General features: G+C 39.7%; 1 protein-coding gene across 2 annotated transcripts; it reads left to right on the top strand.

Moving 5' to 3' along the window:
- Positions 1-523: 523 nt before the first annotated feature.
- LOC132141185 (heterogeneous nuclear ribonucleoprotein L-like) lies at positions 524-26,965 on the top strand. 2 transcript variants are annotated; one of them, XM_059550492.1, is made up of 14 exons: positions 524-682; positions 7,992-8,110; positions 16,736-16,973; positions 18,656-18,743; positions 18,882-18,976; positions 20,572-20,644; positions 24,465-24,500; positions 24,759-24,827; positions 24,931-25,202; positions 25,496-25,617; positions 25,825-26,026; positions 26,310-26,367; positions 26,513-26,608; positions 26,729-26,965. In XM_059550492.1, the coding sequence occupies exons 1-14, from the start codon at positions 599-601 to the stop codon at positions 26,785-26,787; spliced, it is 1,611 nt and encodes a 536-aa protein (XP_059406475.1). In that variant the 5' UTR covers positions 524-598; the 3' UTR covers positions 26,788-26,965. The 2 variants fall into 2 exon arrangements, with proteins under 2 accessions (XP_059406475.1, XP_059406474.1); XM_059550491.1 differs by having other exon boundaries at positions 26,310-26,370; positions 26,504-26,608.
- Positions 26,966-27,752: the final 787 nt, after the last annotated feature.

The raw sequence follows: 27,752 nt of genomic DNA, 5'->3' as shown, positions 1-27,752 counted from the left end.
AGGGTTAAAAAAAAGGTGTTCATTAGTGTACATTGATTTGACTCCACTCTTGAATCAAAACAACAGCTCATATCAAATTGTTCACAAAAAAAACAATTATGTAGAATTGTGTTATGAGGAAAATCCATTCTATTGTTTTCTAGGGACACTGAAACAGTTAAGTTAAATCTTATAGGTGGAGGGAAATAAAATGTTTTGTGTAGTTCTATATTCTTTAGTTCATAACATTAGCTATATCATGTTTTTAAGAGAACAAGAGGAGAAATGTGTGTAAAAGTTAGACATTTGACATCAAACGTATTTTTGAGTAACTTACCTCTCCTTGTTAACACACTACCTACATGTTGGCTCAGTCTAGAGAAAAATACCATTAACGTATATAATCAGGTTTACACTTTTATAATACAGTAATATAACGGCATTTGGAGGACCAGACGCATTCGAACGTTATTACGAAGCCGTAAAATAGCGTACAGATAGACTGCAACACAACAGTTCCCAAGATTCCCTTTCCTCTCGCGTTGCCCTCCTGACGACCAGCGGGTTGCCGTAGCTGCAGCAGTGGTGTGTACCATTAGAACATTTCATTTGAGACAACATGGCTGCTGCGGCAGGGCATTATTACAGCGACGGAGGCAGAGCAACAAAAAGACAGAAAACAGACAGCGACGGAATGGCGACGGTACTTTCATTTAATTCAGTTTATTGCATTCTACATGCTTATGGGGCTAGACTTTAATTTTCCCTCCTGAAACGCGGTTTTTCTTCATTCAATACGTGATGCTATAAAGCTAGCATGTAGCCAACGCTAGTTCGTCTGTTTAACGTTAGTTATGAGAAATAATTATGCGATTGTGGAGAATATGAGAAGTAACGTTACTAGCTATAAGACGATATGTATAATTCACAGAATCTAATACATCTGGAAACGTTTCCTGTGTCTCGGCTAGGTGCTGTACTCAATGCTCATTCATTGTTCTGCTCAGTCAGCTCAGACTATAATGTAAACCGTTCATACTGTATGTTACAAACTTTTACTCATTTAATTAAATGGAAAATGGAGTAGAGTTCTCTAGATAACTCGAAAGAACGAAAACTGATTTGTTTAACGTAAGTGTGAAACTCTTGTCTTGGCTTAGACGAGTCTCATCTTCGTATCTTAACTCTGAATCTGATGTTGATTAGGTTCATTGTGCTCATCTGAACCTTAACTCAAGTGATAGTGAGTGAAAGTGATGTGACATACGGCAAAGTATGGTGACCCAAACTCAGAATTCGTGCTCTGATTTTAACCCATCCAAAGTGCACACACACAGCAGTGAACATACACACAACGTGAACACCCACCCAGAGCACTGCGGTCAAGCCAGCCGCCAAGTAGGAAAGCACGGTCAATCTAGCCGCCACGTTATTTCTAGGGTCGCGTATAAACTGCGTATTACGGTAGAACTGATCTGAATGCAGTGCTCTTCCAGCGAACGCTACTTTTCCCCCCACAGTCTGTTTTCCGTTACTGTAAACTAGTTAGTTTTAGCTAGTTGAGCTAGTTGCTGAAGCCACACCCACCTAGCAAGACGGCAGTGTCAGCAGCGGCAATCCACCTGTCACTCAAGTGGCTACGCCCTTAATTATGCAAAACTTTAAGTCTTAATATAGTTTAAACGAATGATTTGTAAAACAAAATTCACCCCCCTCACAGTTTAAATTATCCCTCACAGCAAAATTAGCTATTTAGACCAAAACAATTTTTTGAACCAGGCTGTAAACATGTTTTTTCCTGCTGTAAAGTTGGGCATTTTAACATGGGGAGTCTATGGGACTGACTCCCTTTTGCAGCCAGCCTCAAGCAGCCAGTCGATGAATTGCAGTTTTAGTCTAGAGAGAGCGGGAGGTTGGCGCTCGGTTTTGACACAAACCTCTCGTGGGGGCGGGTTTAACAGTGATCTACTCTGATTGGATAGTGAGCTTTTGATGGACAGGTGCTCTCTGACCGGGACAGACGCCACCCAGTGGCGCGCATATTGGAAAGCTCTCGCGGTGATTAAATCTGGTCTCTACCGCAAAAAGAATCTTTTTCACAGACAAAGTGAAAGACATAAATTTTAAGCTAAAGAAGTGTACACAAAGATTTAAATATGACATTGATCTTACATGCTCTTTTTGTTTGAGTTCTGAAGAAACTGTACACTTATTTTGGTCATGTCACTACACTCAGAAACTTTGGGATGATATTGGTGTGTTTGTCAAGTATAAGATTTTGCCAGGCTTCTCAGTACATATGAAAAACATTATATTTGGGTATTATGACTCTGACCCCACAAACGAAAATAACCGTTTTGTTATTAACTAAAAAAAATTCCTAAACAAATTTCACATTCACAAATGTAAATTCTCTGTCTTCTCTGTTTTCCTAAAAGAAATGGAAAACTATATGAATGTAATCTCAGTGTCTAGATTTAGATTTTGGCCCTCTTTTTATTCTTTTTTTTTTGTGGTGGATATTATGTGATGTATGTTTATACCTTTGTATGTTTTTGTTCTCTGCATTAATAAAAATAGAAAAAGAAAAAAAAGCTCTCGAGGTGATTTGTATGCAATACGTCGTGCCTTGTGTTACTAAATATATAAATAATATTTGGCCTTCGATCGTCTCAGTAAAGATGAGCTCTCAGGAGACACGGAGCGGCATCATCTTCCTCATCCTCTTGTCCTTCAAGGCAGCTTGAAGTAAGTTTGTGTTACTGAAGTAACCAATAACATCGATACAAGTTTTTCATGTTACAGTGTGCAACAGTTTGTTGCGGGTTATTATTGTCATTCAGTAACACAAGCTTACTTCAGGCTGCCTTGAAGGACAAGAGCTCATCTTTACAGACTTAGACGATCGAAGGTCAAATATTATTTACATATTTAGTAATACAAATCACAATCACGAGAGCTTTCCAATATGTGCGGCACTGAGTGGCGTCTGTACTTCCCGGTCTAAGAGCACCTGTCCATCAAAAGCTCACTATCCAATCAGAGTAGATCACTGTTAAGCCCGCCCCCACGAGAGGTTTGTGTCAAAACACCAAACGAAACCGCTGCATCTCTATATTCGAAAAGCTATAAAAATAAAAGTTCTAGATTCCACAGACTGGTTCCACCTCAGACAGAAAGTACAGTGTCAGCTGCATGCTGCTGCATCTACTTTCAAAAATCTATAAAAATAAGTTATAGGTTGCACAGACCACTTTCACCTCAGATTGAGAGTACACCTTGCCACAATGTCAGCTGCATCGTTTCAAGATAGTCTGATGTGGAATTACAAAATAAGAGCCTCCCAAATCTCATAAATAAGCTGCTGCATCTCTACTTTCAACAATCTATAAAAATAAAAGTTATAGATTGCACAGACAATTTTTACCTCAGATTGAGAGTACACCTTGCCACAATGTCAGCTGCATGGTTTCAGGATAGTCTGATGTGGAATTACAAAATAAGAGCCTCCCAAATATCATAAACAAGATGCTGCATCTATACATTAAAAAATCTATAAAAATAAAATTTATAGATTGCACAGACCACTTTCACCTCAGATTGAGAGTACACCTTGCTACAATGTCAGCTGCATCGGTTCAGGACTGCCTGATGTTTAATTACAAAATAAGAGCCTCCCAAATCTAATAAACAAGCTGATGCATCTCTATTTGAAAAAATATATTTAAAAAAGTTCTAGATTGCACAGCCCAGTTCCACATCAGATTGACAGTACACCTTGCCACAGTGTCAGTTGTCATTTCAGGACAGTTCGATGTGGAATTACAAAAAAAAAAAACCTACCTTTTATATACAGGTGCATCTCGATCAATTAGAATGATGTGTGAAAGTATATCTTTTTTAGTAATTCAACTCAAATTGTGAAACTCGGGTATTAAATGAATTCAATGCACACAGACTGAAGTAGTTTACATCTTGTCTTCTTTTAATTGTGATGGTTTTGGCTCACTTGTAACAAGGGGCTCACTGGGGCAGGTCCGAGAGCCATGGGATCGGAGCGAAGCCGGTGAAGTTAATGTCGGTGACATCTCGTGAGTACACTTGTGGACTACTGTCGCGCTGTTTTAATTATTACAGTTTTATTTGAATGTTCACCGGTTACCGCCTCCTTCCCGACTTACGAATGTTCTTACACCCATCAATTCACTCTATCAACAAATTATTACAAACACAATATTACAAACATTCATTGCCAAAGAAGCTGGCTGTTCACGTAGTGCTGTATCCAAGCATGTAAACAGAAAAATGAGGGGAAGGAAAAAGTGTGGGAAAAAAAGATGAACAACCAACCGAGAGAACCGCAGCCTTAAGAGGATTAAGCAAAATCGATTCAAGAATTTGAGTGAACTTCACAAGGAATGGACCGAGGCTGGGGTCAAGTCATCAAGAGCCACCACACACAGACGTGTCAAGGAATTTGCTCTTTTCAGATGAGAGCAAGTTTTGTATTTCATTTGGAAACCAAGATCCTGGAGTCTAAAGTAAGGGTGGAGAAGCTTATTTTAGAGCATTTCATGCTTCCTTCTGCTGACCATCTTTTTGAAGATGCTGATTTCATTTTCCAGCAGGATTTGCCTCCTGCCCACACTGCCAAAAGCACCAAAAGTTGGTTAAATGGTGTTGGACAAGTCAAGTCACCTTTATTTATATAGTGCTTTAAACAAAAAAGATTGTCAAAGCAACTGAACAACATTAATTAGGAAAACGGTGTGTCAATAATGTAAAATGACAGTTAAAGGCAGTTCATTGAATTCAGTGATGTCATCATTCAGCTCAGTTCAGTTCATGTAGTAAATTAAGTGTCCCCAAATAAGCAAACCAAAGGTGGCCCCGGCAAGGAACCAAAACTTCATCGGACAGAATGGAGAAAAAAAACCCCCGGAGAACCCAGACTCAGTCGGGGGGCCAGTTCTCCTCTGACCCGATGAAGCCAGCAGTTTAATTACAGGCTGCAGCAAGTCAGATTGTGCAGAAGAATCATCGGTTTCCTGTGGTCTTGTCCCAGTGGTCCTCGAAGACAAGGTCTTTACAGGGGATCTGTCTCTGTGGCTCATCTAGTTGATCTGGTCTCCGGTGTCTCGCAGGGCTGTAGAGGTCCTTTCTAGGTGCTAATCCTCCATCTGTCTGGATACTGACTGGATGTGGGTGACCGTCTGATCTGGATAAAGACTGGATCTGGTGGCTACGGTGACCTCAGAATAAGAGAAAAACAGACTAATGTTAGCGTAGATGCCATTCAAATACTGAGGTGCTAAACCATTCAGGGCTTTAGAAGTAATGAGCAAGATTTTAAAATGTATACAATGTTTGATAGGGAGCCAGTGCAGTGTTGACAGAACCGTGCTAATATGATCATAGTTCCTGGTTATATTAAGAACTATTAAGAACTCTAGCTGCATTAGCATCTAGGACTAGCTGAAGTTTGTTTATTAGGCGTGCAGAACAACCACCCAATAAAGCATTACAATAATCTAACCTTGAGGTCATAAACGCATGGAATAATATTTCAGCATTTGATATTGAGAGGATAGGCTGTAATTTAGATATATTTTTGAGATGGAAAAATGCAGTTTTACAAATGATAGAAATGTGGTTTTTTTAAGAAAAGATTGCTATCTAATAGCACACCTAGGTTCCTAACGAATGACGAAGAATTAACAGAGAAGCCATCAAGTCTTAGACAGCGTTAAAGGCTATTACATGCAGAGTTTTTAGGTCCTATAATTAACACCACCTTTTTTAAATCGTCTATGCATTCCGTTTTTTTTTTAATTGGTATGTTTCGCCGGGCAGTGAAGAAATATAGAGCTGAGTATCATCAGCATAACAGTTAAAGCTAACACCGTGTTTCCTGATGATATCTTCCAAGGGTAACATGTAAAGCGTGAAGAGTCATGGCCCTAGTACTGAGCCTTGAGGTACTCCATACTGCACTTGTGATTGATATGATACCTCTTCATTCAATGCTACGAATTGATGGCGGTCATATAAGTACGATTTAAGCCATGCTAATGCACTTCCATTAATGCCAAGAAAGTTTTCTAGTCTATGCAAAAGAATGTTGTGGTCAATAGTGTCGAACGCAGCACTAAAATCCAATAGCACAAATAGAGAGATACAACCACAATCAGATGATAAGAGCAGGTAATTTGTCTCAGTACTATGATACCTTTTCTAGTATATTGGAGAGAAAATGGAGATTCGAGATCGGTGTATAATTAACTAGTTCTCGACTTTGGGATCAAGTTGTGGTTTTTTGATGAGAGGCTTAATAACAGCCAGTCTAAAGGTTCTGGGGACATACCCTGATGGCAATGAGGAATTAATAATAGTCACAAGAGGATCTATGACTTCTGGAAGCACCTCTTTTAGTAGCTTAGATTGAATAGGGTCTAACATACATGTTGTTGGTTTAGATTATTTAACAAGTTTATACAATTCTTCCTATCCTATAGTAGAGAATGAATGGAACTGTTCCTCAGGGGATCTATAGTGCAGTGTCTGATGCGATACTGTAGCTGAAGGCTGAATTGTTACAATTTTATCTCTAATAGTATCGATCTTAGAAGTAAAGTAGTTCATAAAGTCATTACTGCTGTGATGTTGGGAAATGTCAACACAGTGTGCTTGACTTCCCAGCAAACTCACAAGACCTGAACCCCATAGAGAATCAATAGGGTATTGTCAAGAGGAAAATGAGAAACCAAAAAAATGCAGATAAGCTGAAGGCCACTGTCAAAGAAACCTGGGCTTCCATTCCACCTCAGCAGTACCACAAACTGATCACCTCCATGCCACGCTGAATTTAGGCAGTAATTAAAGCAAAAGGAGCCCCTACCATTTATTGAGTACATGTAAAGTAAAGGAAAATTAAGAAGACCAACAATTGGCTCTTATTTTGTAATTACACGTCATACTGTCCTGAAATGATACAGCTGACACTGTGGTAAGGTATACTCTCAATCTGAGGTGAAAGTGGCCTGTGCAATCTATAACTTTTTTAAATGTACATTTTTTAAGTAGAGATGCAGCAGTTTGTTTATGAGATTTGGCAGGCTCTTATTTTGTAATTCCACATCAGACTGTCCTGAAACTATGCAGCTGACATTGTGGCAAGGTGTACTCTCAATCTGAGGTGAAAGTGGCCTGTGCAATCTATAACTTTTTTAAATATACATTTTTGAAAGTAGAGATGCAGCAGCTTGTTTATCAGATTTGGGAGGCTCTTATTTTGTAATTCCACATCAAACTGTCCTGAAACGATACAGCTGAGATTGTGGCAAGGTGTACTCTCAATCTGAGGTGAAAGTGGTCTGTGCAATCTAGAACTTTTATTTTTATTGATTTTTGAAAGTAGATGCAGCAGCATGCAGCTGACACTGTACTTTCTGTCTGAGGTGGAACCAGTCTGTGCAATCTAGAACTTTTATTTTTATAGCTTTTTGAATGTAGAGATGCAGCAAGCATATATTATTGTTCTTATTTTGTAATAGGAGTATTAGAGGGTTTTTATTTTGGTATTCAGCATCAGACAGTAATGGAAAACAGACTGTGGGGAAAAAAGTAGCGTTCGCTGGAAGAGCACTGCATTCAGATCAGTTCTCTGACAGTTTTACCGTAATACGCAGTTTATACGCGACCCAGGAAATAACGTGGCGGCTAGATTGACTGTGCTTTTCTACTTGGCGGCTGGCTTGACTGCAGTCCCAGAGCAGTGGGCAGCCATTTATGCTGCGGTGCCCGGGGAGCAGTTGGGGGTTCAGTGCCTTGCTCAAGTGCACCTCAGTCGTGGTATTGAACCAAGTTAACGTTATACTGAATTTTCCTCATTTTGGCCAATGTAGTAAAACAAATGAGTAATTATCTCATATATTTGCTTTAAGCATTCACAAGGATTCTGGCTTTACATTATTGTTTGATTTAACCTTTCTCTCTTCCCTTTGTACGGTCAGGAGGGTTATGAGGACCCGCACAAGACCCTGCCCTCGCTTGTGGTGCATATAAGGGGGCTTATTGACGGCATTACCGAGGCTGACCTGGTGGAGGCGCTACAGGAGTTTGGCACCATAAGGTAACACTTATTAGAGCCCTGCACGGGCCTCAAATCTAGGCCCGAGCCCGGCCCTGACCCGAGACGCTCAGGCCCTAGCCCGACCCGTGTCCGACAGCTCATCAGAATTATCAGCCCGAGTCCGACACGAACCCGTGTTTTTATTTATTTATTTATTTTATTACACAGCAGAAGCCTGCCCTATTTGCAACAATAAAAAAAGGGGTCAGTTTTGTGTTATGTTTCTTTTCATTTCTTTATCAAGTTAATTTAGAAAAATGTTTGGAGCATTTTTTTAAAATGAAGATTTACGTTAATCAGCTGAGCCGACAGCGAGTAGCCTAAAACATTTAATCAATTAAGCCTCTCAAATTAACGCTAATACTTTACTTGGCTACAATAAAATCCATAGATATAAAACACTTCAAGCATATCACACACAGTTGGTTTAATATATGTTTATTTATTAAACCACAGTGAGTAAAATAAAAAAAAATTGAAATCCTGAGGCAGGCTCGCAACAGCGCTCGCAAACGAAATGAGAAATAGCCTACAATCTAAACAAATTAAATTAATTAAAAACAAACTTGCAGGTTATCTTACCTCAAAAATGCACCACAGAACATGTCCATTCTTTTTTCCATTAGTTTCCAACAGTTAAGCGAAAATAAAGCTGGTCAAATGAAAAGTTAGAACAGTCTCTTAAAGAGCATCGTGGAGAAAAAGAATAGCATCCAGAGTGGAAGGTTTTAACCCAGTCCTCCTCTCTTCTATCACTCTTCCCGCTGCGCTGAAGGCACGTTCGCTGCTGCTGCTGGCGGGAGACTAAACACAGAGCGAGCCAGTCTTGACAGTTGCGGTAGCAGGGTCTCGTGCTGTTTCCACCATAGCAGCACATCTCGTCCATCACCTTCCATGTTGTGATTGAGGCGCATGTATTGCTGTACTTCATCGTCGTCATCCTCGTCCTGCTCCACAATGTTTTCAAACTCGGCCAGCGCTCTCTTCTTTCCTGCGTGTCCCGCAACAACAGGTGCAGACACAGAAATGCTCGCCGCTGCATGAATCATCATTTTATAATTATTAGTTGGCCAACTAGGCTATGATTAATACATTAATTTAGAGGCCTATAATAGCTACTACTACAATAAGTGGATATAAGAGAAGTATAATCGTGGGTCGTGCTGACGGAAAAGCGTGCGTGCGTGCGTGAGAGTGTCATGTCAGTATGTCAGTATAATTATAACGGGTTGAATTATCAGATTATGAAAGTTATGAGGTTATGAAATGTCTATGTTTGTTTTTCTATCGTCGACGTCAACTTCTCATTTTTTTTTTTATTAATGTCTAAAAATATAAATAGAAGGATAACCCAAAAAAGGCCCGAGGCCCGGCCCGCATGTGAGCTATAACGTGAAAATTGTCCCGAAGCCCGGCCCTAGGGGCATAAATAAGTCGGGGCCCATCGGGCTCGGGCTGAAATGCAGGGCTTTAACACTTATGGGTAACACAGTGTAGAAAAGAATCGTCTTTGTGCCAAATGGTATACTCGATCCTTGTGGTTTTCATTTGGGTCCATTCTTTGGTGAGTTATAGGAATAAGTAAAAAATGTGTCTTTGGTGAATTTAGAGAAGTGGTAAAAAAAAAAGTTCCTTTTAAACTAATAGGGCTTGGGCGCTGCGTTGCATTCTGGGACGTGGTGACCATGTTGATGGCCTCGCGAATGTAAACATACAGCAAGTTGAACGAGAAGCAGAGTTGGGATAAAGAAAAAAGATGTTAAAATCGCGAAATGGTTGTGGGATTTATAGGCAGGGGTGTGATTCTTCCGGCTTTTCTGACCTGAAAGAGATGCTCTAGTAAATCATGCAAAAAAATTGCACCCCATGGGGGGTGGGTTCGGGTATTGGTAAACATAATGACCGCTCACCGCTGTCATCGTTTTTTTGTGCCTCTGATTCATGTCATCGTGTCACTCCGCAAGTAGTACAATAATTTGTCACGATTGAAGTTCAAAGTGTACGCGCACCGTTCTGAATGCGCACACACCCAACCATCTAATCACGTGAACAGCTTCAGTTGACTGACAAAGACCGTGAACACGGGTGATTCATGTAAGCAAATCCAATATATTGTCTTTCATTTTTATATGCAGGTCTAGTAAATCTATTGATCACTTTTGTCATGCTTCCATAACATTAATGTTAAATGATTCTGGGCTATATTAGCAAAGTAACGCCATGTTTGTTATTGCTTACTTCTAGCTAGAAAGTTTAGCAGCTTCTACAAGGCTCGAAATTGCCAACATTTTTAATTTCTTTATTGGTTTTTCTGCTGGGAACATCAAGTCAACGTATAATAACAATGATTTTACAAAATAATCGTTTCAACACAGTAATACCCCAATAAAACCCTCCCTCAAGTAAACAACCCACAGCCTCCAAAAAAAAACAACAGCAAATTACATAAATAATAATAATTAAAAAATAGTAATAATAACCAAAAAAAAAAATGAAAAAAAGATTTACACGCAATGTAGAGGCTGTTTTGACGGTTTTCCGTGTATACTTTTAAATTGACACTGGTTTTACTTAAATGAAACCGTAAAATGCTTGTGAAGTGACTGGTGATGTTGTATGTCCTCATTACTGCAAGCGTCATGCGCTTCAGTCTATATAGTAAACAAACCATTCATTCATTCACACAGAGACGCGCAGTAATGAGGACATACAACATCACCAGTCACTTCACAAGCATTTTACGGTTTCATTTAAGTAAAACCAGTGTCAATTTAAAAGTATTTGATTTGATTAATTTATGCTAACCTTGACAGATTCTGTGACTGTCCATATTAAAATGTAAGTTTCATTTTCATGACTGGATTTTGAGATTCCGTCCGCGTGTTCTGCTTCGCGGAAATCATAGCGCTGCATGCATCCAGAACCGGGTTTGAACGGGTCCTCGGTACTACCGGTACTTAAAGAAACCTGGTACCGTGACATTTTAATTTTTTTAGTACCGACTTGGTACCGAGGTACCGGGTCTTTTGACAACACTAGGGGAGACATACAATAGTTTGATCCAGGAAATAAAACGATCATCAAAACCAAAGCTTTCCATTATACGAAATAGATATCCCCACTCGACTCTATCAAACGCCTTTTCAGCGTCTAGTGCCAGAACCACTTCTGGCACATCTGAACTAGGCATATTGAGGATATTGAAAAGTTTCCTTGTATTAAAGAAAGAATGTCTTCCAATCATAAAACCTGTTTGGTCATCCGAAATTATTTGGGGCAAGACTTGTTGTAAACGCAACGCTAAAATCTTAGTTAAAATTTTATAGTCCACATTCAAAAGTGAAATGGGTCTATAGCTGCTACTCAGTAAAGGGTCTTTGTCTTTTTTGGCAATTAAAGTGATTGCTGCTAACGACAGGGTGGGAGGCAGGCAGCCTTTAGAAAAAGACTTGTTAAACATATTTTGTAACGCAGGTGCTAGGGATGCAGAAAATGCTTTATAAAACTCTGTAGTTAGCCCGTCAGGGCCTGGTGATTTGCCGTTCTGTAGAAGTTTGATAGCTTCCACCACCTCAGAAACTGATATTGGGTCACCAAGGGTCTTAGCCATGTTACTATCAATGTTGGGAAAAGTGATCTTATCTAAGGGCCATTCCCCATAATCAGAACATGAGGAAAGCTCAGAGGTATAAAGGCCTGTGTAAAACTCTAGGAAAATGTTATTAATTTTATGTGGATCATGAAACACGTCTCCTTGTGGCGACCTTATTCCATTAATCAGCCTTGATGCTGCTGATGCTCTGGCTTGATGAGCTAATAATTTACCTGCCTTATCACCTAGTTCAAAAAAATATTGCTTAGATTTAAGCAACTGCACTTCAGCCTTATTCGTGGTCAAAAGATCAAATTCCGTTTGTAAACGAAGGCGTTCTTTGTACAGATCTTTATTTGGATCAACAGCATACTGATGATCTAAACTTTGTAGGTTCTTAAGGATTGTATCTAATTTAAGCTTGTCAGCCTTGTTATTACCAGAAGAGTAAGAAATTATCATACCTCTCAAATATGCCTTAGATGCTTCCCAGAGAGTCCCTCTATTAATAATTGGCATATCGTTGACCTCAAAAAATAGGGCTATTTGCTCAGCCAAAAATTTCTTGAAATCATCATTAGCCAAAAAGAGAGAGGGGAAGCGTCAATGTTTGGGAGAATGTGTGATCTGAGAAATATTAATGTCAACAGAGGTGGGTGCATGATCCGAAATGACAATGCTGTGATATTCACAGCTCGATAAATTTGAAAGTAGTCTATTGTCTAATAGGAAAAAATCTATTCGTGAGTATGACTGATGAACGTGGGAGAAAAATGAATAGGCCCTATTAGTGGGAAATTTTAATCTCCAGGGATCGGACAGGCCCAATCGCCCAGCAAAGGTATTCAAAGTTTTGGCCGAGTTAGTTGATACACAAGGTCTGCTCGAAGATCGATCTAAAACAGTGTCTTGAACAAAGTTAAAATCACCCCCTATTATAATAGGTCTTCTGTCAATATCAGGAATGGATGAAAAGAAATTGGATATAAACTTGTCCTCATCCCAGTTAGGGGCATAAATACTTGCTATAACGATAGGCACATCTCTGAGTTTGCCAGTAATTAGGACATAACGCCCATTAGGATCAGACATAACATTAGCCAACTCGAAAGGGATACTTCTGTGAATAAGAATAGAATACCTCTTGCTCGAGCACTAAAATTTGAATGATATAAATGGCCCACCCATGCTCTTTTAAGCCGTTGAATATCACTTGTCTTAAGATGGGTTTCTTGAAGAAAGAACACATCCCCCCTAAGATGTTGGAGATGAGACATAATGCGGCTAATTTTAATATTATTGTTCACCCCTTTAACATTCCATGATAAGAAACTGGAACTCTCTTTAGTCTTAGCCATTATCAATCGGCCACATGACAGTTTCAAATCTGAGCCAAGCGCAAGAAAATAAAGGAGAAAAGAAACACTTCAAGGAAAATAAAATAAAATACAATAAAGCAATTTGGAAAGCCATAGCATTCAAAAAAGAAAAAGAAACAAAAACCCATTTCAAAATCCTAAATCCCATTCCTAACATATCAACCCAGAACCACGCAGAGAACCTGCTAAGCATCAGCATCTCATGCAATTTTTCAAAATTACAAAATTTACTATCAAATTGCACAAAGGACCCCGGCTCCACAAAAATATGCATTTTAGCCCATGAATGAAAAACAAAATTTAAAATCAGACTACCAGTAAACACAAAACAACGTTGTATATGACCCTTAACAGTCAGCATAAAAGTTCTCCTGGGCAGCAGATGTACAAAAATTACGGCCTTGTCAGTCTTATGATCATCCAGGAGCAAGATGAGCGAAAACTACGAATCTTGTATATCATAACAAATAGCTACGAACTTGTAGCGGTGTCCAGATATTGTATACTAGACAATAATATAAATGAAAAAAAAAATACAAATTAAATCCGAAACTCAGCATCGTGTGAGTAGTTGCGAGTAGCATTAGTCAGAAAAGTCAACAGCTCACGTAGCTTCTGTCAACTCGCGCCGGTGGGTTTTGATAAACTCACCAGCCTCATGAACTGACGATAAACGCCTCTTCTTACCATCCGACGTCGTGATGAAAAGTTTAGATGGGAAATGAAGAGACGGTCTCAGACCAAGCTGGTACAGCTCCTTCATCACTGCTCGGTATTCAGCACGCATCTCCAAAACTTCGGGACTGTAGTCCTCATTGATGAAGACCGGGTTGCCGCGATATTGAAGCTTTCCTCTTAGCTTGCGGGCTTCGCGAATCACCAAATCCTTGGTCTGGAACTTATGGAAACGAATTATCACAGACCTAGGTCTCTCCCCCGACTTTGGCTTCGCTGTGAGGGCGCGATGGGCACGATCCAATTCCGGAGGAGAGGTAAATAGGCTTGCACCAAAAATTTCCACTAAGAGCTCCTTAAAGAAAGTAGTCGGACGAGGGCCCTCAATCGTCTCAGGTAAGCCAAAGATTCGTATGTTATTTCTGCGGCTCCTCCCTTCTAGATCCACAACCTTGGCTTTGAGTTTAGCGTGTTTGTCAGTTAAAGCCGCAAACTTTGACTCTAGGGCTCCGACGCTCAGGCTGCTCGTGTCCGCATTTGCTTCAAGTGAGCAAAGTCTCTGCTCGTGGTCGTTTACCGTTGTATGTAAAATGTCGAGTCTCGATTCCAAGGTGGAAAATGCTGATTTAAATTCCGAAGACAATGCCGCCCGGTGTTCTTCCAACAGCGTCGTCAGGGTAGCAATATCTGCTAAATTCCCGCTAGTCTGTGTTTCGTCTTTCTTAACTTCGTCTTTCTTGGTGTTTTGTCTAGATTTCGAAGCCATTTTCGCCCCGAAAGTTTCAAAGTAGTAAGCTGACTGATTAAATGGATAATAAAGTCGATGATGGGCCAAAAAATAAACTTTAAATTGTAAATTGTGGGAGCACGGGCGAAATGCTGCTACTCCCCACCCATGTCAGCCGGAAGTCGAAATTGCCAACATTTTTGTCGCATATGCTCCTGAAATTTAATCTGTGCGACCTAAAAATATATTTGGGAGTAACGTTATATGTGCGGAGCATATGAGCATATCTGTCCACTAACGACACGTCCGATTTGCGAACTAATGACTCATTTGAACCGATTGACTTTAATGAATGCTTAAATCTGATCTGGGTCGAGTTTCCCAATAACAATGTATCTTCGCTCTGAAGAGCGCTCTCTACGTGCAAGGTTACAAACGCTCGCCGCAATTCCACGCGCTTTCCCCAAAAACTTTACTTGACATGAACGCATTCTACACAGATCTGCCAACCTGTATGCATTATGCGTACCGGCTACGCATTTTGACCTCAAAGTACGCTGGTACGATTTGTAACTCTAAAATATGCAAAAATCTAGTGACGCCTCTGTCCACGCGCAGTATTCAAAACAAGCAACAGATAAAGGTGAAAAGTTCAACAAATCATAACGTTTTTTGTTTGTTTTGCATTTAAATAATTTCTGCGTTTATTTCTCACCTAGTAGCCTATAGTTTATAGTTTCAGTTCAAAGCGGCTCGCGCTCGCCCCGTTAGAAGCTCTTACAGAGAAAGGCTGACAGAGACGTGCTGTTTAATGTGTTTGAGATGTGCTGTTTTCCTTAATGCTTGACTTACATTGCACATGTATATTCTGTAAATGTTAAAATCCAATAGAAAATTTCCATTTTGCTGTCAGAAGTGCATGAGTTTCAGCTTTAGCGATTCTCAGCTAAACTCCACAGACTTCATTTAGAAAGAGCGCACATGCGCTCCAAACAGACAGCGCTCAATGAAATTTGAGCGCAATAACTCTGACTAAAGTATACATTTTGATGAAATACTTGTAGCTGGACAATAAATGTGACATGTAGAATTTTAAACCTACAAGTAAGTGTATTTGTATGATAGCATTTTTTGCTGTCAGCAGAGGGATAGCAACAAAAAGATGAATGTTGAAATTTCCAGTATTTTGGATGAGTAACCCGAGAAATTTCCCTTATTTTCAATGTTGACTTAAGCTATATAAATTAATATTCAGATGTTATGGTCTCCGTGGTCGCGCCTCCAAGCAGGAAATTGGTGTAAAGTTAATCCATTCTCATTTTATTATCCCCATGGCGATTATGTGTTGCAGTATTACACCCAACAATACAGCAACGGTTTACCATTGTTGAAATAGATTTTTAATTTATCAAATTAAGACACGGATGAGAGGGAGTACGTCTAAACACAGCGCAGTAGTCCGAGTAGCGGTAAAGGAGGCCATCGACATGGCGGCCACGGCAAGTAATGACGTCATGACGCCCAAGCCCTATGGCACTCTACCTTTTTGACTCAAATGGCACTTTTCCACTACACAGTACCAGCTCGCCTCGGCTCGCCTTGACTCGGCTCTGTTTGGTTTTCCACTGTGTAAAAGTTGTACCTGTACCGGCTTCCAGGTACTTTTTTTCGTACCACCTCCGGCGAGGTTCCAAGCAAGCTGAGGCGATACTATAATGTGACGTGAAAACACAGCAGACTGCTGATTGGTCAGAGAGAATCGTCACTATTCACTGCGTCATCATTACACACGCCAGCAATAGTATCCAGATAGTATTCAGAATAACCCCGCCATTTTTAAAAAGTTTGGCCAGAGATTCCGTGATATATCCAATATATCCCGAGGATCAAAATCAACATGCACTCGATTTCCTCCATTGTCCTGTGTGTGTGGGTAGCGGGTGTGTGTGTGTCGCGTAGAAGATTACGTCACGGCAGTTTCCTGCAGTGTCGCTATGACAACCAGGTACTATTGTGGAGGTACTATCTGCAATGGAAAACGGAGCGAAAAGCGAGCCGAGTCGAGCTGGTACTGGTAATGGAAAAGCACCAAAAGTCTCCCCGTTGAACACAATATTCAATATTACTCACCTCCCAGTATGTCTGGAAAACACAGCTTGTTTTTAAAAAAAAAATGTAATGAAATAACTTTATCCTTTATCCTCCTTGGAAGTGTGAAGCTAAGAGTCTGTGTATATCCATCTGTTTTTTAGTTATGTTGTGTTAATGCCAAAGAAGCGTCAGGCACTGGTGGAGTTTGAGGACATGAACGGCTCCAGTAACGCAGTGACATATGCTAACAGTAATCAAATCTACATCGCTGGCCGGCCATCATACATCAATTACTCTACCAGTCAGAAAATCTCCCGGCCCAGCAACTCTGATGATACACGGAGCGTCAACAGTGTACTGCTCCTTACCATCATGAACCCCATTTATGCGATTACCACGGTAAGTTGTTTTGATGACACCCATCGTGATGTAGCTGAGTGGACTCTATTCCCTTACTGTCTACAGTCGTGGCCAAAACTTTTGAGAATTACATAAATATTGGAAATTGGAAAAGTTGCTGCTTAAGTTTTTATAATAGCAATTTGCATATACTCCAGAATGTTATGAAGAGTGATCAGATGAATTGCATAGTCCTTCTTTGCCATGAAAATTAACTTAATCCCAAAAAAACCTTTCCACTGCATTTCATTGCTGTCATTAAAGGACCTGCTGAGATCATTTCAGTAATCGTCTTGTTAACTCAGGTGAGAATGTTGACGAGCACAAGGCTGGAGATCATTATGTCAGGCTGATTGGGTTAGAATGGCAGACTTGACATGTTAAAAGGAGGGTGATGCTTGAAATCATTGTTCTTCCATTGTTAACCATGGTGACCTGCAAAGAAATGCGTGCAGCCATTATTGTGTTGCATAAAAATGGCTTCACAGGCAAGGATATTGTGGCTACTAAGATTGCACCTAAATCTACAATTTATAGGATCATCAAGAACTTCAAGGAAAGAGGTTCAATTCTTGTAAAGAAGGCTTCAGGGCGTCCAAGAAATTCCAGCAAGCGCCAGGATAGTCTCCTAAAGAGGATTCAGCTGCGGGATCAGAGTGCCACCAGTGCAGAGCTTGCTCAGGAATGGCAGCAGGCAGGTGTGAGCGCATCTGCACGCACAGTGAGGCGAAGACTTTTGGAAGATGGCCTGGTGTCAAGAAGGGCAGCAAAGAAGCCACTTCTCTCCAAAAAAAACATCAGGGACAGATTGATCTTCTGCAGAAAGTATAGTGAATGGACTGCTGAGGACTGGGGCAAAGTCATATTCTCCGATGAAGCCCCTTTCCGATTGTTTGGGGCATCTGGAAAAAGGCTTGTCCGGAGAAGAAAAGGTGAGCGCTACCATCAGTCCTGTGTCATTGCCAACAGTAAAGCATCCTGACACCATTCATGTGTGGGGTTGCTTCTCATCCAAGGGAGTGGGCTCACTCACAATTCTGGCCAAAAACACAGCCACGAATAAAGAATGGTACCAAAACACCCTCCAACAGCAACTTCTTCCAACAAACCAACAACAGTTTGGTGAAGAACAATGCATTTTCCAGCACGATGGAGCACCGTGCCATGAGGCAAAAGTGATAACTAAGTGGCTCGGGGACCAGAATGTTGAAATTTTGGGTCCATGGCCTGGAAACTCCCCAGATCTTAATCCCATTGAGAACTTGTGGTCAATCCTCAAGAGGCGGGTGGACAAACAAAAACCCACTAATTCTGACAAACTCCAAGAAGTGATTATGAAAGAATGGGTTGCTATCAGTCAGGATTTGGCCCAGAAGTTGATTGAGAGCATGCCCAATCGAATTGCAGAGGTCCTAAAAAAGAAGCGCCAACACTGCAAATACTGACTCTTTTGCATAAATGTCATGTAATTGTCGATAAAAGCCTTTGAAACGTATGAAGTGCTTGTAATTATATTTCAGTACATCACAGAAACAACTGAAACAAAGATCTAAAAGCAGTTTAGCAGCAAACTTTTTGAAAACTAATATTTATGTAATTCTCAAAACTTTTGGCCATGACTGTACTATTGCATTAAAGCTTATTCTCATCTCTGTTTCTGCAATTTCATTTCTTGTCTGTAGGATGTTCTCTACACCATTTGTAATAACTGTGGACCTGTGCAAAGGATTGTGATCTTCAGGAAAAATGGAGTTCAAGCCATGGTCGAATATCCTTGATCAAAATCTTCTCTAATGTGGTTTAATGGTTTCTGCACAAGAATAAAGCTCAAGCCCCATCAGTGTGTAGTTTATACTGCATGCTCTTGTTTACAATCAAAATATCATTCTCCTTGACTTTTGGTCACATTCGACTCTGTCCAGAGTGCACAGAGAGCCAAAGCATCTCTCAATGGAGCTGACATCTACTCAGGCTGCTGCACCCTTAAAATTGAGTATGCCAAGGTTAGTACCCCAAAATATTACATGTAGGATACCTCTTGTGCTGTACAGTGCCCTCTGCAGGCCTGGAGTCAGTTGCATAAACAGTAGTATTGTTAAAGGTCCCGTTTTTCGTGCTTTTTTGAAGCTTTGATTCTGTTTACAGTGTACACATAACATGTATTCATGTTTCGCATGTAAAAAAACACAGTATTTTTCACACAATTCACCTATCTGTATACCGCTGTTTTCACTGTCATAAAAACGGGCTAATGTCTTCCTTGTTCTATAAAGTTTATCCTTCAGAAATACGTTACGAGTTCTGATTGTGCCAGTGGTTCCTGTGTTGTGATTCGACACCAGCTTAGCGCACGCAGCCCTACTGGAAATGCGATTGGGCTAGTTTTGAGAAGCAAGTGGGCAGGATTTGTTTTGAAAACCTGGCAATCCTGATCTGAACCATAGACAGTAAAAGAACCCACGTGCTGGAGATGTACTTATAATCACAGGAGCGATTTTACTGACGAGATGCGCATGAAAATCGCATTTGATTTTTTTGCACAGCCCTAACATCTAGTTAACAAAGCTAAACAGCGTTGCCCTTTGTGTAATAAGTTACAGAAACTGTTAAACGCACCAACTTAAATAATAAAATACACTTAACAGTTGTGGTCCATAAACTACGTCTTCTCCAGACAAAGAGGGAACTGCTCCATCTTTCAAGAATAATCTTTGTGCGAATCCGGCATTAAACTGATCGAGATTGAGGAAGCTCGCTGTCCTCAGTGCTGTACATAGTTTTACATGTGGATTATAATTTTCGGGAACCGAGTTAAACACAAATTGTAACCGTTGATCTCTAAGTACAGCGTCCCTGCGAAGGCCAAACAAAGATGATTGGACTCAGAGATGAAAATAACAGCGTTTCGATGACATGGCGACAAACACAAACGCAACTCGGAGCGCAACAAGACCACGCCCCCTTTTTTGGGTATTCATGTGGGCGGAGGTTAGTCAAAAAACGGTTTTAGTGACGTCATTACTGCAGGAGCAAGAGGGATGTAGTCCAAACGGGTCGTTCGTTGTAGGGGAATTCTGTTAAATAAAATATCTTGCTTGGCATTGAACTTTGAACTTTAGAATTTTACAGATATTATTTATACTCTAACAACAACATTACACACTAACTAAAGTTTAAAACATGGGATCACGAAGAACGGGACCTTTAAGATTGTCTTAAGAACTGACTAACTATCAGTTAGCCAAGTCATAACCAGTCTTCAAATTAGATCTTTAAAAAATACGACCACACTTGCATATTAAAAAAAACAAATTAAGACTAATATAATAATATAATATATAATGTAAGTAGTTTATGCAATCAATTTCTTCATTTAAAAAGTTAACTACTGGTGCTCAGTTGGTAGGCTTCTGAGTGAGCCTCAATATGGCTTAAAATTATTTACATTTGTTTTATATGTGATTTCTAAACCTGTAAAATTCATGTCTTTAAAATCTCATTCAGGTCAAATGACACACATGTTGATGACACATTTGAAATGGTTGTGACTACATATTACCCTGATTACAAATGAAAACTCACTTTTTTTATTGTATAGCCAACCCGTCTCAACGTCTTCAAAAACGATCAGGATACTTGGGACTACACCAACCCCAATCTGAGTGGCCAAGGTACAGTACATCTCATCCACTCTGTCTGTGCTGCTTATGGTTTATGGGGATGTGTGTGTGGATAAGCCTACTAAAGTGACGTCTTGGAAAGTTTAATGTACATTTTTTTTTCCCAAGGATGTCACTTCAGTAATGCTGCTTTATTCTTGCATTCCTTCTGTTTGGATTACAATACAAATATTTACACAGTTGTAGATGCATTTAGATGTCCTTACATGGAAATGCGATCTTGCACATATGCAAAAAGAACAAGCGCCTTTAAAAAAACACATCCGTTCATTTAAACCAAAAACATGCATTTGAGTGGGCCTGATTATCATATTGATGGCAGAAGCGCACATCCTTCTTAGCTCTTACTGATATACACTCGTCTGTTGCGCATGTCACCTGTTTCAAGTGTTTCTCATATACACCGAAATCCTTAGGATCAGGCACTCTTTCACTTGTACTCACTAAGCATGACACTGCATCTAGCTTGTTACATGATGGAGATTTGATTTTTTTTTTTTGCATTGCAGTAGAGCAGGGTGCAGAAAATTGATATAGCTCAACATAGTTTAGCTCAAATCCCAGTTAAACATTGTACTAGCTGACCTTTAGGATCGCTAGAAATTTCCTGGTGGGTGAGCATATTGAAGCTAGACTTCTGCTGGATGAATAACCATCCATGAGCAGGATTGGACCCCTCAGCAATAGGGCAAATACTTGCCTGAACATGGTCGTAGAGCCAGGCTTGATGTAAGAGATAGGTAGATTTATGAACGCAGAGATCCACAATGGTCCAGGCAAAATGTAATGAATCACGCAGGAACCAATGTTACCCAGATTCACTGTTCTAATGTAGATTTTGCATTCAGAATGCTTTTTTTTCAGGCAGAGATTATGTAAATGTTTTGCTTTGTAGGATCAAATTCACATTCGATTTTTAGAACTCCCAAATGTGGTTTATATTCAGTTTTCTCCTTATTCAAATTGTCTATGTATTAGGTCTCTCAGGGTAAAACTGCTGAGCTTTTTTACTTCTGAGTTGAGATACATTAAGCTCCTGTGCTTGAACTAGCTGCTGAACACATTTTACATCCAACAAAACATTTCCATCTACTTAAGTTTCTCTGCAAGACACACTCGCAGCAATTCAACAGGCCACATGGAACAGTGAAACGGAACTTACAACAACTTTAAACGCTTCAAAGATGGCAATTTCACTCATATCGAAGTCACACGGATAAAAAAACAACAAAAAAACACTCAAGATATCCTTCATACTCCGCTAACATCTCCATTCTCTACAAAGGTGGCGGACATCTTAACGACACATTTAGGGGAATGGGTCTAATCTCTTTGGATAACACATTACAGCCAATCACCGAAGACCTTCGCACATCAACATCGACTGATCGAGCAGCAAACACATGAAGCAAAGTGGTACAGATACACAGAACAACAGAGAAGAATAACACAGATATTTCCTTCGCATTCCCTGCCTAATGTTGTCATGTTTCTTGGGTGTTTGGGCTACTATTGCTCTCGCTTCTTTCCTCTTTCCTGAGAACATCATGCAAACATGCAAAGCTGACATAACAGTGACAACACACCAGATCAGGATTGCTACAACACAAGCGCCATGGTGTGAGACGGCCAAACTGACACTGCCATGACAACACACCAACAAACAAATCGTTTGAGATTTACGCAGAGATCAGCGGGTCGACATTATCATCGCGACACAAGTCAAGATTGCTCCAACACAGCGGCGGTCTCGTTGCACGTAGCACGACAAGTTGAGATCGTCACTACTCACCCAGCAAAGAGCAGATATTTTTCTATACTTAACTCGCAGAGATGACATCGACTTCACACCGTGACACATCCGAAACCGCATGTTCACAGGCTACATGCTCTGACATCAACGTGTGATTGTCGCAAACACATCTTGCTAAATATAGCGAAACGCACCAGACAAGACACTACGGGCGACACTAGCGACAATACACCACTGTAACACATGGGAAGGACCGCAGCTGCCCTCCGATCACACAGTCAGATCCTCCCAAAGCCCTGTCTCTTTGTGGACTGAAGTGCTTTCTATCTCTCATTTCTCCATCCCTTCTTCTCCTCCTCCTCTTCCTCTCTGTGTTGAATCTGTTTTATTCATTGAGCACGGCTGACCGTGTTCTGATCCCTGTGTGACGCAGGTGTGGATTAGTCTGACCGCTGGTGTGGCGTCTCTTCTAAGCTCAACACCGTCTGCTGTCTGCTATTCACCTTTACTACTACTACTACTACTACGGTAAGAACCGGTGTGCCTGGAACGCACCGAAAACACACGCAGCGGACTAGGAGAAATGTCCTCAGGAACTGAATGAAAACTAAATCATCAGGAGTAGGGCGACTGGTAAAGAACATCATACTTCCATGGTGCCTGCAGCATTTGTTTTTTAATGGGTGTGTAGCAGACTGCTCATTCAAACTGTTTGTCCTGGCTGGATCAGATGGAACTTGATTGGTAAGATGTGTTGCACACTTTTGGCATGAAGTGAAGACCCTTGAATAACACTCGAGTGGATCTATGCAGCTCTTGTTTAATTCCTTTCAGACTCTTTTAGTGGAAAAAGTGAATATTTTTAATGTTGTGTTTTATTTTTAGCAGGTAACATTTCCCATGGGAGTGAAAACTTAGAATTCTTCTAGTTTGATCAGGCACTTTTTTTTTTTTTTTTGGACATAAAATGAAAATTCATTTTGTTTTTCTAAATGCATGGTATTTCTCTTGAGAACACTTCATCTGTGCATATGTTGATTTGTTTTTGATCATTTAAGTTTTAATCGAAATGCCATAATCCGGTCTTCCATTAAAATGACAGACTTCTCTTTGGTGACGTATGGTGATGTTTTCCTATCATTCTGTCCACTTAAATCCAGCCCTTTTCTTATGATTGACTCCAAGCTCTTATTTAGATCTGCCTTCATCCAATCAAAAACTGATAGATTGAAACAATTCCTGCTCTCCTTTTTTGCCCTTTTAGTTAATCTGTTTTACGCAGATGTCCCAATAAAGAAAATATTTATTTTTATTTTATCACAACTTTTTATCTTGCTCCAAAAAGACCTTGCACCTTATATTAATCAGCAGTTTTGTTCATTTGTCTAGCTTGAGTCAACATGAAAGCAACTCCCATTTACTCTTCTAAGTCTCTTTTCTAGGCTTTTATTGTGCAAGATTTATCGGTGCACATTATTCCACATGCACATTTTGTTTCCATGTCAAATATATAACAAAAACATTTGAATAGGACAAATAAAATAAAATGGGTTGCAACAGTGTTTCATGTTGACTTAAATATAAGGACCCTTATAACACTTCCTGAAGTTTTTAGTATTTTATAAAATTTAAGCAAAACGCTCAACTCTTCTGTATTCAGTTAAGTTCCTGTCTAAAATATGTAGGAAAATTTGTTAATCACTATGTATTGTTGTAGTAGCCATTTCTGTGAAATCTTGTATTTTGATATTGATGTGGTTTGGGTATAATTTTTCTGTAGAAGATCATTTGTCGTGATCTTGCAGGCAGACAAACTGTTTTAACCATAACAAGAACTCAGCTACTTGACTGAAGTGCTTATTTTTTTAAGACCACTTATTTCTGGAAGAGACCTTTAATTTATTAATACATGCTGTGCTTTTGAACACCTCTTGGTACCTGTGGTTTTTATAGTCTGAACCAAGAGTAATGCACAAATGCATATTTAATTTAGAAGGAATCGTGTTTGTGTATGTAATTTTAGTTAATTTAATCTGTTGTGTATACCTGTCTGTGCAGATACTGATGCAGATGGCAATTGGAACAATTCACAAGGTGTGTGTTTGGTTGTGAGGTCTGAGAGAATTAAATTTTTTCTTCATTAGTGTAAATGTAGCTGAATTTATCTTTGATCGACCTGATATGCCATTAAAAAAATCTCCATTATGGCTTAGTTTTGCAGTAGTATTAGCACCTAATGCTCACTGCATGTCACTCCCAGAACTGCACAGCCTTTCCTTTTCATTTGTGTTTGCACTCTTGATGTTCATAGCAGATGAGATGTTGTATTGTTGTTCTGTCTCTCTTTCTCAGACCCCAATGGTAACCCAAACAAGCGGCAAAGGCAGCCAGCACTGCTGGGGGATCATCCACCTGAATATGGTCAGTCTAATACACACTGTCAGAGATAATTTGTCTGGAGGCACTGAAGGTTGTACCTCTTGCTTTATAGGTGCTTATGGTTTATATTGAATTTTTCTTCTAGGTGGTCCTCAGGGTGGCTATGGTCACTATGATGACACCTATGGACCACCTCCCCCACCCCCTCACTACGAGGGCAGGCGCATGGGGCCCCCAATGGGACGTGGCCGTGGCGGACCCCGGTATGGTGGGGCACAATACGGACACAGACCTCCTCCGCCGGACTACAGCGCTCATGCTGACTCTCCTGTGGTAATGGTGTACGGTCTTGAGCCCACCAAGATCAACGCAGACAGAGTTTTCAACATTTTCTGTCTCTATGGCAATGTGGAAAGGGTGAGTGAGGTTGAGCTCATGAGCTTCAGCTGAAAAACCAATGGTGATATAATTTTTTTTCAAATGTCTTTGAATGGCATCTCTTGTGCTCGCCAAAACTCCATTTGTTTGAACAGAAATACAAAATAATATTTTTGTGGAAAACAGGATACTAAATTTTTGAGGGGGATTCTTGGAATAGAAAGTTCAAAAGAACATGATTTATTTGAAAAAACAAAAACATTGAATGTTATGAAAGATAATTTTGAGTAAATGTGTCCTTGCTGATTGTATTGAATATTTTGTGTGCTCAGGTGAAGTTTATGAAGAGTAAACCAGGTGCTGCAATGGTGGAGATGGGAGACTGCTATGCCGTCGACAGAGCCATTTCACACCTGAACAACAACATGCTGTTTGGACAGAAACTCAATGTCTGGTGAGTACAATGGGATTGTGTGTGTGTATATATATATATACAGCCTTCTGTTCATTATTTAAATGTATTTATTCTTTAAAATAAATATTTTTACATTTAATAAATGTGCCAGACCTCAAAGTTGTTTCTCAGTGCAAGACAAATAAAACTAAATTTGCATGATTTATCTGTTTGTGTGTACTACATAGTAGTTGTTTTTGTCTGCAGTGTATCCAAACAACAGGCCATAATGCCGGGTCAGTCATATCAGCTGGAAGATGGCAGCTGTAGTTTTAAGGATTTCCATGGCAACAGAAACAACCGTTTCACCACCGCTGAGCAGGCCGCCAAGAATCGCTTCCAGCAGCCCAGCAACGTACTGCACTTCTTCAACGGTCAACCAGACTGCACTGTTGAAGCGTTCCATCAGGTCAGAGGTGTTATCTGTCATTGTTATATATATGTGTTTATGAAATGTTTCAGTGTATGTTTTTTTTTGTAAGCTTAATCAGAAACATAAATATTCCTTCCCTCTTGCTACAATTCTCAAGTTTTTTTTTCTCCATTCTCTCCAATAGCCATTTCACTTATGTCAAAATAGAAAGAAAAAAAAGATATTCCAGTTTCAATTTGGACAAAAATGGCTTCTGCTTTTAATGATATGCGTGTGTGGAATTTTATTTTAATCATCTCTTCTGGGTTTTTATCAACAGATTTGTGATGAGTTGGAAATCAAGACTCCAGTCAGCGTCAAACTGTTCACTGGCAAGAGTGAGTTACTTATGAGTTTGTGTTTGTCTATAGACCATTTACTGTGTGTGAATTATATGGTAAAGTTTGGTGTATGATTGGTTCTATATAAATACGTGTGTGTGTGTGTGTGTGTGCGTTTGCTCTTGTGTTGGTGGAACCGCAGGTGAGAGAAGCTCATCTGGTCTGTTGGAGTGGGAGTCAGTAAATGATGCAATGGAGGCTCTTGCAATGATTAACCACTACCAGATGAAGAACCCTAGTAAGTACTCACTAGCCTGGTGACGGCACAGTTTTGTACTGTTCTAGGTTTATAAACTGTTTTGCTCTAACCATAAATCACGTTGTTCCTTAAATCTCATCTTTCTCTCTTTTTCCTCAGGCGGGCCTTACCCATACACTCTTAAACTGTGTTTTTCAACCGCACAGCATGCCAACTGAACCCATTATAACAACCACTAACCTTTGACTCCCAGTGACCTTTTGAGCGCAGCACTATAACATGTCTTAACTCTTGACCTGGAGGGAAAGAGATGGGACTGTTAAGATAACCTTATTTCCAGAATAAGACTGGATTCAAAGTTTTGTATGTTTCATGTTTCATTAAAAAAAAAAATTTATATTGTATTTTTTTTTCTTTTTTTTCTTCTTCTTGTATAACAGTAAATTTGTGTGACAATGTAATAAATTAGTGAAGATGTCACGGTGAAGAGTTTGTTTCTTGTGCATGTTGGCTTACATCAGTGAGATTGTTTTTGTGTGATTACAGAGACAGCCAAGCAACTAAACACCAAAATCCAGTCATAATTTTTTGTGAATTGAGATGCATACGTCAACTGAAAGTTGAATAAATAAGCTTTCCATTGATGTACGAATTGTTAGGATATGACATTTTTTGGCCGAGATACAAATCTGGAAAATCTGGAATCTGATGGTGCAAAAAAAAAAAAAAAAAATCCCAAATACTGAGGAAAAACTGGTTTTGTGGTCCAGGGTCACATATGTGGTTACAGTAAGGTAAACTGGACAAGGGAGTCCAGACTATAAAAGCACGTGTTGAGCTCAAGTTTTGGTTACACCACTTCTATACACCACGTATGAATTCAGTTAACCTTTTTAATCTGTAAAGTTATAAAGCTTGTTCTTGGAAGTGTAGTTAGTAACATTTGGTGTCAGTAAGACTTTCTTTTTACAAAATTAATACTTATGCAAGAATGTATTAAATTGATCAAAAGTGACAATAGCAAAATTTGTTTTCTATTTGAAATAAATGCTGTTCTTTCTGACTTGCCATTCATCAAAAATATTAAGCAACACTACATTAAACTGTTTCCTAAGCACCAAATCAGAATATTAGAATTATTTCTGAAATGGGTTATACTGAAGACTAATAGCCGCTGAAAATT

Source organism: Carassius carassius, chromosome 5 (assembly GCF_963082965.1).
Source record: "Carassius carassius chromosome 5, fCarCar2.1, whole genome shotgun sequence".
NCBI classification, from domain to species: Eukaryota; Metazoa; Chordata; class Actinopteri; order Cypriniformes; family Cyprinidae; genus Carassius; species Carassius carassius.
Note: the sequence above shows the minus strand (reverse complement) of the source record. Positions and strands in the feature narration are given on the sequence as shown.

Bases quoted from the DNA above. Each gene is read 5' to 3' on its own strand.
- LOC132141185 (XM_059550491.1), top strand. From the start codon at position 599: ATGGCTGCTGCGGCAGGGCATTATTACAGCGACGGAGGCAGAGCAACA. The intron at 24,828-24,930 runs GTCAGTCTAATA...TTTTTCTTCTAG, and splicing joins GGATCATCCACCTGAATATG to GTGGTCCTCAGGGTGGCTAT. The intron at 26,609-26,728 runs GTAAGTACTCAC...CTTTTTCCTCAG, and splicing joins CTACCAGATGAAGAACCCTA to GCGGGCCTTACCCATACACT.